General features: G+C 34.3%; 1 protein-coding gene across 1 annotated transcript; it reads left to right on the top strand.

Moving 5' to 3' along the window:
- Positions 1 to 7968: 7968 nt before the first annotated feature.
- Positions 7969 to 10628, top strand: LOC141597415 (mannose/glucose-specific lectin-like). The gene is made up of 5 exons (XM_074417872.1): positions 7969 to 8156; positions 8681 to 8939; positions 9413 to 9598; positions 9690 to 9953; positions 10224 to 10628. The coding sequence occupies exons 2-5, from the start codon at positions 8694 to 8696 to the stop codon at positions 10392 to 10394; spliced, it is 867 nt and encodes a 288-aa protein (XP_074273973.1). The 5' UTR covers positions 7969 to 8156; positions 8681 to 8693; the 3' UTR covers positions 10395 to 10628.
- The last annotated feature ends 1776 nt before the right edge of the window (positions 10629 to 12404 follow it).

The following is a 12404-nucleotide window of genomic DNA, read 5'->3' on the forward strand; positions in this document are numbered from 1 at the left end:
CACAAATACTACCTTAAAACCAGTTGTATATTAGCATTGTACAACAGTCTCAAAGTTGTTGAGTTTTTTACACAAAGTTGTTGAGCTATTTTATAAGTTTTTGAACTAATTTAAAAAGTTATTGAGTTTAATAATTATTCCTCTTAAGCTCAATAACTTTGTATTGTAACTCGACAATTTTATTAGTAAAGCTCGACAACTTTATAACAAAACTCGATAACATTGAAAATGTTGTACATAAACTACGTACCACTAGGTGTATAATCTACTAATTGGGATAATCCTAGATTCAAGATTACGCATTCTCTCTGTTTTGGTCCTTTATTTGTCTTTAGTTTGACACAATGACCCAAAAAAGAGGAATAACCAATTATTAAATAATAAGTGGACCAAATTGAGTGTGAAGGATTAAATTGTTCATCCAAGACATTCCTAAAATAGAAAGTAAAATAAATAACAGAGACACTTTAAAATAAATTTGGCAAACAAATAATCAAAGGGGCGGATTTAGGGCATTTTTACTAGGGCTATAGCCCTAGTTGTTTTAGATAAATAAAATTCTATGTATACTAATTTGTAGTGAATGTCTGGTGGCATAATGGTACTAGGAGTAGCATTTTAAACTCTTATAGTGCATGAGGTCTAGAGTTCAACTCCCATTGCTAATATTTTTTTGCTTCTTTCTCCAATTAATAGCCCTCTTTTTATTATCTTACTTCTTTTTTTCTTTGGAAAGAATTTAATTATCTCTCCCCTATTTATTATCTTACTTCCAGGTCACTTAATAACTCATTATCATGCTCATTTTTATTAGTCCATATTTGACTTTTGGTTAATGTATATCTTCTAAAATCTCTACTCTATTGTCAATTTGTCATAATAAAATTTGTGTGTCATCTTAATTATTTTTCTTCTCATAACCTTTACTATTGATTGTAAAATTTACATAACATTTTTACCAAGAGATAAATGAAATTTCTGACAATATTTTTTTCTTTTTTGCTATAATAAAATTTAGAATAATATTGGAAAAATAGAAGTAGCTCCTAAAGCTGATTTGAGTAAGCATCACTTGAATAAAAAGTTTATTTAGTATTTTCTTTTCTTTTTTACAATAATAAAGTTCTTTAAATTATATACTATTACATAAACTTATCGTTTTAGGACCCATATGAATAGTATATTGTACGAAGTATTTTCAAATGAAAAAAAAAAAAAAAGAATATCAATTGTACTATATTTAAATCCAGCCTAGATACATTTTGTTTCTGGTTCCGCCCCTGATCAAAACAATAACATTCTCATATTATGGCTGATATTAGTCATGGATTCATGGGCTTTATGGTTGGGCGGTTTGTCTTATTACAAACCTTTTTATATTATTACAAACATTGGGGTTTGAGTTGATACGGACATTTTTATCTTCGGTCATGTATTCATGAGTTTATCATATGAATTTTTCAAGGATAATAAATTAATAATGAGCATATATATGATAGGGTGGGATATGGACCGTTGGATCGGATTTTCCGATGGTATGGAAGTAACCTATAGCTACAATTTTCCTTAAACTCAACTTCCTACAATAAATTAAATACTGTAATACGAGTAATAAATAAACTTGGAAACCAAGTTTCCTTAAACCATTGTAATACCCTTACTATATAAACAGCGTGCTTATGTTATCTAACAAAAAACCTATTTTTGTTACAAGTTGTCTGATTCAGACCGTCTTTCAAAAGACTTATTGTATTGTTTTTAGGGGAAAAATAAATGGATAGGAAAATTATTCCAGCATGGTTGATGTCAATGATAAATGCAGTGTTCAACACAACACAAAAGCAAAAGGAAGACGAAAAAGGGTATTTTTGCGTCAATTGTGGAGGCGAATCGCTAACAAAAATCGAAAAAGAAAAATTACATGATGGGCATACGGTGTTACAAGCATACAATACGTCTCGAAAGTATGGTTACAAACGTAAAGACATTTTAAAATTAGGGTCTCATGTTCTAGATGTTTCTGGAATCCGGCCTTTCGCTATTAATAAGGGTTATGTATATTTTCCCAAGTCAAGGAGTGATAATGGTACTCATAAAAAGAACGTGGGTCGAGCCGGGTTTTGCAAATGTTGCGGGTATTCAATTGGTAGTCCGCATTTGTATTGTTCGATTATGTGCAAAGTGAGTACGGAACCGATTATGAACCCGATAATAAACATTGGTGAATATTTGGAGAATAAGAAGAAGAGGAAGATTGAATTGCCAGATTTGTTGGCCGATGTTAATGTTAATAGTGTTAATGTTAATAATGTTGATCAAAGTGTTATTAATACTAATAATGTTAATGTTGGATTTAGGAAGAGGAGTAGAAAAGGTATTCCACATAGAGCTCCTTTCTTTTGAGTTGGTACTAGAGGATAAATGGATAATTGTCATTTGTAACAAGATTCACTTGGTTTTATGGGGCAGTTTTGTAACTAAATTCCTATGGGTGTCCGACTTCATTCAGACTACCCCTATTTAACATTAAAATTTATTTTCAATTAAATAAAATTACGTTAAAGTTGCATAACTAGCTCGTAAATTTATAATCGATATATTTTTCTATAACATATCTTAAAATTACGATGAACTTTTCTATGACATATATATCTTAAAATTATGATGAAATAAATTATGAGACAAATTAACTACTCACTCTATTAATATTTTACTTAAATCAAATGGTTGGCTAATTGTTTATAGATACTTCTTTAGTTGGTAGTATTGTTACTTTTATCATAATTCTGGAGGTTTTAGGCTCTGTTTGGTAAAACTAGCTGAAAAGGTACCTAAAAACTGAAAAGTTAACTGAAACCTGAAAAGGTAGTTGATAAGGTAGCTGAAAATTAGGAACTGATAATGTAGTTGATTATGTAACATTATGTTTGGCAAACTAACTGAAAAGGTAGCTTATTTTGGTGAAATGACATAAAAGGATATGATAATTATTTAATATTACAAATTAAAGGGGGTAATAATGTAATTTAAAGCAGGATTATGTACCTGAAATATGAAATGCTACCCTGGGTAGCATTTCATTTCAGGTAGCTTATTTGTGCAAATAAGCTACTTACCAAAAACTTATAAAAAAATAACCTACCTGAAATTTTTGTAAAAAAAGCTACTTCAGTCAAAAAAGGTGCATGAAGTGTCGTGCCAAACATAGCCTTAACAACAATATTGCTACTAGGAATTACAAAGGCAAAGTTGTCATCACTGAAGATCAACCAATACAACAACCAGTAGTCCAGTACAGCAGGCTATTTAGTTCTGCAATTACTGCAAGAAACCTGGTCACAAGATAGAGATCGAATTGCTATCATCTGATCAACAGAAACAGAAGATTTGCTGCTAATGCTTTCAATGACCATGAAAATGTTTTTGCGGATTTCTTTCAAGGAGGTTTGAATGCTGAGTCTGGTACTGCAAACCAGGATTTTTCTAATGGTTCAACCTCACAGTCAGGTCCTGCATCATCTGCAAACTTAGAAGGTACATCACATCTTTCTTCAATTAATTTTTATTCTAACACTTGGATCCTGGACACAGGAGCAAGTGATCATATGAGTCCTAATAAGGATCTTTTTACTGAATTTAGAAAATTTGCTGTTTGTCATTCAGTTTCTTTGCGTAATGAGAATGTTGTGAAAATTGATGTTGTTGGTAATGTGCAAGTAGGGATGGCAATGGGTGGGATATGGATGGGGTGGAGCTATATCCATATCCATATCCATTTAATTTATGGTCATCCATATCCCACCCTCATCCATTTAATATTTTTTCATCCATCCATATCCATATCCACCGGGTGGAGCGGGTACCCGTTGGATATTTTCACAGCTTATAAAATTTAAAGATAATATATCGTAAAAAAAATTGTGGCGATAAAAGGCATACATAATTCAAGTAACAATATGTGTTAGCAAATAGCAACCCAGTATATATCCAACAACAAAGTGTCTTTGCAAAGCAAGTGACCATACAAATACGCCACGCCAACTACAAAGAAACCACCAACGCATTATATTATTGATTAAACTAACAAAAGTAAGTTACTTTGATTAGTGAAAATAACAATATCCACATAAACACAAGTTTTACTTTTCTTAAATAACAGTATAATATTAAAATTAAGTAAAATTTCTGATAAAAAAATATACTTTTGAAGGGAAATCATTAATGACCTAAATAATTATTAACTTAATAAAAAATTAATTATAAATATTAATTTCGGATATCCACAGGGTGGTTAAGCGGGTGAGAGACGATAATCCATATCCCACCCTAAATTCACCCATATCTATATCCTACCCTAAATTTGAAAAAACATATCCCATCCATTTAATTTCGGGTGGATGGATATCCACAGGATAAGGGTGAGATTGTCATCCCTATGTGCAAGTGACACTGAATTATGTTTAAAGAATGTGCTTTATGTGCCATGTTTTCAGTACAATCTATTGAGGAGGGTTTCTCTCCATTTCCTAAAAAGAAATGGAGAGGTCATTTCCTTTCGGTGGTCCAGATCGTATTCTGGCATCATCGAATGGCTCAAAATTAATGGGTAAAAATAAAGGGATAATGAGGTTTGGTGGGAAAAATATTATTAAATGAGTTTAAAAGAGGAAATGGAGAGAAAATGGAGAGAAAGAAATAGAGAGGATCCATTTTGCAATCTATTGTCCATAAGCAAATTAAGTAGACAACTAGGATCCATAGTAACCTTTACACCTACCATTTGCTACTGCAGGATTATTCCAAAAGTCACTTGATCCTTGGTATAAATTATAATGACCTTTACCTGCTAAATTCATTTACTCTCAACAATAAAACTCGAGCCGAAAACAATGCTCATTTGGATCATGGTTTACATTTGGATTATGCTCTTTTTCATTCCACTTGTAATTCAAATTCTGTACATAATGATGTTTCTTTTAAGGTTTGGCATCAAAGATTAGGTCATTTACCTCTATATAAAATGAAACAACTTCAGCTTTGTAATATTTCTTCTGCTAATGAAATTGAGTTGATTTCTTGTCCTACTTGTGCAAAAGCTAGACAACACAGATTATCTTTTATTTCTAGTTCTTCTTTTTCACATAGTGCATTTGAATTGCTCCATGTTTACCTCTGGGGTCCATATCATACAACAACATATAATGGTTATAAATATTTCCTAACTATTGTGGATGATTTCACAAGATGCACTTAGTCTTATCTATTACAAATCAAATCTTCTTAAAAAGATCGCCTTATTTCGATCATGATAAGGCATCTCACAAAGTGAAAGACATGGGTGGTGGGACACCCCCATGTGCTTTCCCACTCACACCCTAAATGGGTTTTTTGTGAGAGAAAATGGTATCCGTCTGACCATTTTAGACGGATATAGCTGTCTGAAATAAGAATTTGTGTATCTATTAAGCTGCAAAAGTAATGCTTTTGATTTTATTAAAACTTTCATTAAAATGGTAGATACACAATTTGGTAAGAAAGTCAAGATATTATTAAGATGATGTTGCTGCTATTTCACAATAATGATATTCCTGCTATTACAGTTTCTACCACTGGCCTTAACAGTACTTTAAATGCCAGAAATAGACATGCCACACCTATTGTTCCTTAAGCAAGATAAAACACTCTATTCCACATAAAAATGATTTTGCACCACATAAAACACTCTATTTCACTCTACCCCACATGTAATTAAGTTTGGACCACACAAAAGTTACCAAAAAAGGAAAGAGGGACAAAAATCCGACTAGCTTTGATAAGGAAAGAGGGACAAAATAAATGAATAGAATGAAGTATTAGACAGAGTCTATACTAAAAGAAAATCACCGAAATATAAATGCTACCTTTAAATTGTATTGGACGGAGTGTATACTAAGTACAAACTACATAGGGACTTCTCGAGTTTCTCGTGGAGGAAATCTACTATTGAATCTTGATCAGTTCCTATTATCGATAGGCGTCCATACAATTATTGTAGGGGACCTTAGGTATTTTTTTAGCAATTGTAGGGGGGCCTTTTTCTCTATTATTGGTACGCGTCCTCGACCATGCACGTTTCTTTTTAATTTTTAATTTTTTTTTCCAATTGATTGGTCCAACGGTGAATGTGAAGTGGCGAGGGGACCTTGCGCTCAATTATTGTATGCAGAACTTATTATTGAGTCGGTGAAAGATCAAGAAAAGATGAAGGGGTCGATTATTAAATGATAAGTGGAACAAATTCAGCGTGAATAATCGAATTTCTTATCAAATTCATTTTTAAAATAGAAATGATAACAATTGAGTGATACATCTCAAAATGAAAAAGGACGACAAATAACCGATATAGAGAGCCTCCATCTCTCTCCCGCTCCTCTCTAAAAAAACCTAGCCTCCATTTGGGGCTCCCATCGATAATGGTAAGCCCCAAAACTGCTTCTTTTTTCAATCAATAGTATGCGTGCTTATCATCTAGTCAATAAAAGTCTTTCTTTTTGGGAGAATCGTCTTTCAGTCCTTTATTTCGCTGGTTTTCCAGTTAATCTTGGGTTCAGTTTTACTGGTAATATAGACAAGAGTAGTTTATTGATAGTTCGTCGTACATTACTTCAATGGATACAAGTTATTTGTCAACTATTTTCGAAACCAGTAAGAGGTATTTTTCCTTTCACAATTTATCATATGAAGATCCCCTCATTAAAAGTTGCATGGAGATGGTGATATGAGGACGGGCCGAATTGTTTGAGATCTTTAGTTTACAAGATTTTTTTTTTTTTTTGGTTTCTAATAGATTTGTTTTCGATAATAGATATCCTTTGTAAGTGTCGTATGACGTTCTATTAATAAATTATTTCTCTATTTGAAAAAAAAATAACCAGAATATAAAGAGTAATATTTTACTATTGTTAAGACTCATATTTAGTTTGTGAACAAACTTCATCTAGTAAAACACTTGTATCAATTTAATTGGATAGAGTACTATGAATACAATAGATCTTGGTATAGACGAGTGGGGCGAACAGACGGGTAAAGACCTCTAATAAAATGGGTAGGGGGGATAAGGTGGGGCACCCCCATGTGCTTTCCACTTTATGGTAAATGAGTATTTTGTGAGGGAAAATGGTATCCGTCTATACGTATAGACGGATAATGTCCGTCTATAATGAGAATTTGTGCTATGAATAATGAACTCATCCTGCCAACAAAAGAGGAAAAAACACACTCTTCTATGAATTCATCCAATAATGCGAACAAATACATACTCATATCACAAAGCGAGTCATATTCGTAAACCACACAAGTTATTTTAATTGTACTACGTCTTCATTATTTGTTTAAAGGAGAGGGTAGTATTTATGGGAGCTATTATTGAGTGATAAATGGACAATAACTTATATGCATAATCAAATTATGCTTAAAAATATTACCAATATAGAAATGTAAATAAATGAGACATCCATAGACCATAAATGATAAAGCAATTTTTTTGGCATTTTCTAACAACTTATCTTTCGATTTGGCAAGTACTTAATCCGTCGTAAGTTTAAGACGGAAATATTAATCTAAAATGAGAATTTGTGGGTTAATCGTGACTCGTGACTCATATATATAGGTCAATGACAAGAAAAAAGACGTACTTCCTCCATTCAACTTCAATCTACCAATTTTCTTTTTCAATAATATCCACAATTTTAATCTTTTCACAATGATTCGTATTTACGAGTACATTATAAATATATCACTTTTATAATTTTTACAAATACGTAGTTAATGATATTTAACGCGTAAAACACGCGTTTAATAAACGTGGAAAACCAAAGTGGTTGGGTGGAGTTGAATAGAGTAACCATAGTGCGGTGTCCGTACTTCAAACACATAACAATTCACTACAATTTTTTTACAATACCAGTGGATCCGCCACTGGTTTTGGCTATGGGGCCTTGTTCTCAATTATTGTACGTACTACTAATATTTTAATATTAATTATTTAATTACACCTTTGCTTCTTCCTATAAATACCGACCTTCCCATGCTATTCCATGCAACTCATCCTTCTACGTACTACATCTTCTAGAGCTCAAGTAACAACAAATCATTCTCTTTTGTTAATCGCGTTTTCAGTAAGAAATTACCTCTATTTCCTTAGCCCTAGCTTAGAGTTTCATAACCTTTTTTTTCTTTCAATTTCTCGAGTAGATATATGAGTAACATATATGTAGTGGCAAATCCAAAAAAAAAAAAATTCTAGGCAAGGGGCAGCACTCGCTACCCCAAATTCCGAAAAAATAGTTAAAATTATTGATTTGTGTTACCCGAAATTTCTAAAAATATCGTCTAAGCAAAGATACTATAAACCACACGAAGAAATTTTGCTATCCTAGAATTTCGTTTCTGGCTACGCCCTGTCTACATATATTATATATGCGGTGACGAATCCAGAGATAATTCTTTACGAGGCATTTATAAAGATACCAAGTACGGAGTATCAAGTTTATTCCTTTGCCCTACAATTCGGACATAGTAGACAAACAGTTTAAGTTTCCGGGTGTTCGGACTCCGGAACATTGTACATGGATCCGCCAATACATATACGCATATTTTTAAAATGTTGTGTTATCGAAATCAATAACGTTTTGTTGAACAGGTTAAGCGCAAGGATGGCGGAGAATAGTGTTGTGTTTAGCAACAAGACCACCAAAGTGTTGCACCTGAAAGAGCAACACTTTTGGTCCGGGTCAGTTTCCGCCGCACCCGGTAGAATTTCCCCAGGCTCAACTTCACAGGGAAAACAGAAGGCCACTGCTAACGGTACTCTCAAGTTCGCAACCGTGTACGTTGATAATGAGGCCGAAGTCGACACCACCCGTAAATTCATCGCGGCTTTCGACATCACTCCCCCTCGGGTACGTATGTATTAATTGTACTAGTAATATTAGTCTCACTAATCAATTGGTGTTAGTCCAGTGGTAACCGGGTTAAACCTTCAAGCTTGCAGAAATGCAGGGGTTGAGAGGTCCCGGGTTCGACTACCCGCTGGGTCGATGATCACTTGGTCATTGCAGCCTCCGAAGGGGTGGCTTACATGGTCCATGTGGTGGTACGGGAATACATAGGCCCGGGGATTCAACCCCCTCGTCATCAAAAAAAATATTAGTCTCACTATAGCACTATAGAGGAATATATCATTAGTGATATTTTTGGGCCCACCATGCAACTTGTTGTTTGTCTTATACTTAAAAGTGAGTAGATATTTGGCCTGTTTATAACTGTAGACGGATATATATCTCCCGTCTATAATGAGAATTTGTGTTTTAAGATATGATTATTAATAAGAGCTGACGATGTTTATACATGTGCTGTTTTGTTTCTTAATAAGGAATTTGGGCCTTTCGGTTCGAGTTCGCCAAAGACTTTTTCAATAACATTTGGGGCAGATGAAACTGTCAAAGAGGTGTTTGTGAGGCATGGATTCATTGTTGATGCTATTGGGTTCGTTATAGCTGATAAAACTGGGGCAACCCACACCAAAACATTTGGCGGAGATAAGGGAGTAAAAGATACGGTAATTAATCTCTCGGTCTCAGTCAGTAATTTATGTTACACTTTATTATTTCGTGATTTTAAAATTGTTATGTATATATTTGTGTACGTAGATTACACTCCAGCCCGGCCGTGAATATATAACACAAATAACCGGAACGTATGGAAAATTTGCACACTCCGACAGCGACGCGGTTGTTGCTACTCTCTTCATCAACACCAACATTAAGCAATATGGACCCTATGGAAGAGGAGAGCTTGTTCAAAATCCTCGTAATTTTGCGTCTGCAGTTGGCAATGTTATTGGATTTTTCGGAAGGAACAGCAACTATCTCGAGTCTATCGGAGTCTCCCAGAGTAATAATGCTAATAGCAAGGTATAAAATATTCAACAACGTTGTTTTGATTATTAACTACTCCGTATTATCTATCAGTAGGTTTAATGAGAGTCCGTCTTCCACTAAATAATAGGAAAAAAAAGAAATAAATTCAGTGTCTCGTCTATCATGTGAGAGGTCTCTCAATAACGCTATTGAGAGACTTTCTTTTTGGAGTTTTTGTGATTATGTAAAGGTGTGTGTTATTCTCATTGGTCAATCGACTTGGAAAATAGCAATCTAATGAAATTATGTATTTTGTCTATACAGGCTTATGCAGAAAGTGGACCATTTGGTCCTGTCGACTGGAATGTGGTGGAAGTGAAATTGGGTTTGAAGTCAGGACCGAGTGATGTGTATGTGGATCATATTCTGGGAGGCAAGGTAGAAGCCACGGTTACTACCACTTCTGACGCTACTGTCGTTATCAGCGACAGTTAAATGAAAAGTCGTTATCAACGACAGTTAAATGAAAAATAAGTAAGAATTTTGGTGCAATTAGCACCAATGGTTATTTGTAATCCCTACTTAAATTAAATAAACATGTTTTTCTTTATGTTTTGGATCTTGTCCGTCCATAAATTAGGCATATCGGCATGTGCAAGCTTAATTTGGACAATTAATGTAAATTAGTGTGTGTATCGATGAGATTGAATAAAACTATTTTCATCTTTATTTCCCAGTTTAAACAGAATTATATGGCGCCTCATTGTCAAGTTTGTGTTTGCTTTAATTATTGAAAATAAATATATTACAAGTACCAGTATAACAGACTGTACCGATATACTATAACTGACTCCACCAAACTATTCATGAATAACGATATATCACGACTCAACACATACAAAAGTATGACTGACTACTGTACTATGTACTCCCTCCATTTATCCCACTTTCCTTATTGCTAGGCTTGCTAGTTGGCGTGCATTAACATAGAAAACTGAAATGGTTAAAAGAAGAGTTACATTAATCTTAATTTTTGGTACCAAGTTGTGGGCATAGGATTTCCCACCAAAATACAAATGAGGGGAAATTCAAACACTCATAAATGTTCCCTCCTAAAATAAGTACTCTACAATTCATTACTTTACATTTCATACAAACATTATCAGTGCCTCATCACTTTTTCTCTTCCATTTTTTTTTCCAATAATCCAGCTTCTTCATCTCTTCCATCTTCTTCTTTTTCTCCCTCTCTTTCAACTCCTTCATTTCTTCCCTAGCCGATTTCGACCTCCACTTATCTGCACTTCATAAAATTGTTAGTAACATATTCAAAGACAAAATAATCAAAAACGCAGTAAAACTTACCTCCACTTACCTGAAAATGAGAGGGCCAAATCTCACAAATGATGAAAGACATAGAATAGGATGCTATTTATTTGAAAATTGCAGTAATGGCAAGCCAATAAGAGGCTATATGAACATACTTGCAGTAAAGTATCAGGTTGATAGAAGAACGGTATTTAACATATGGAGAGTTGCAAAACGTCAAAGAGAACATGGTGAGATGTTGCAGCTAAAGTCCAAAATCAAAGGAAAAACAGGCAGGCCAACTTTTGAAGTTCCAGTAGAGAGAATTTTAGCAACAAGCTTGGGAGACAGGGGGTCAATGAAAACATTTGGTGAAGCTATTGGAGTAACGTATCACCAGGTACAATTTTTAATTGGGTTAAGCAAGGGAAAATTAGAAGTCACACATCAGCCTTGCACCCAGCTCTAACTGAAAAGAACAAGTTTCAAAGACTCTATTTTGCTCTTTCAAAATTAAGTTATGATAGGATATCTTGTTCTTTAAAGTTCAAAGATATGTCAAATATCATTCATATAGATGAGAATGGTTTTATATCGCAGAAGACCAAGCAAAATTTTTTCTTCTCATGGGAGAAGACACTCCTTATAGGACATGTAAAAGTAAAAGTTTCATTACAAAAGTTATGTTTATGGCAGCAGTTTCTAGACCAATATATGATGGGAATGGTAACCTTGTATTTGATGGTAAGATAGGGATATTCCCCTTTACTTTCTTAGAACCAGCCAAAAGAAATTCAGTAAACAGACCTGCTGAAACTTTGGAAACCAAATCAATACCTTCTGATGGGGCATATTCTGCACCGCTGACCAAGTCAACATATTGAGCAAGGTCAAAGATATCCACAACAAGTCAACGACTTAGACAGTCTAGCCGATGCAACCCATCGGCACACACTGGGTCTCGGCGACAACCAACACCGGGACACATATCCGCGTACTCATATCCAAGACCCTCGGCCGACCTGCCATAGGCCATCGGCCGAGGGTAGAACGGTCTTTCCACCTGCTAGCCACTTGGCCACTTGGCCACTACGTGACAAAAGGTGAAAGCCTATAAATACTCCTCAACCTTCATTGAGGAAAGGATCCAGAAATTAACCTAAGAATCACTATTCATCTGCTAATATCTTTCTTATCT

This window comes from Silene latifolia, chromosome 8 (genome assembly GCF_048544455.1).
Source record: "Silene latifolia isolate original U9 population chromosome 8, ASM4854445v1, whole genome shotgun sequence".
Lineage (NCBI taxonomy): Eukaryota > Viridiplantae > Streptophyta > Magnoliopsida > Caryophyllales > Caryophyllaceae > Silene > Silene latifolia.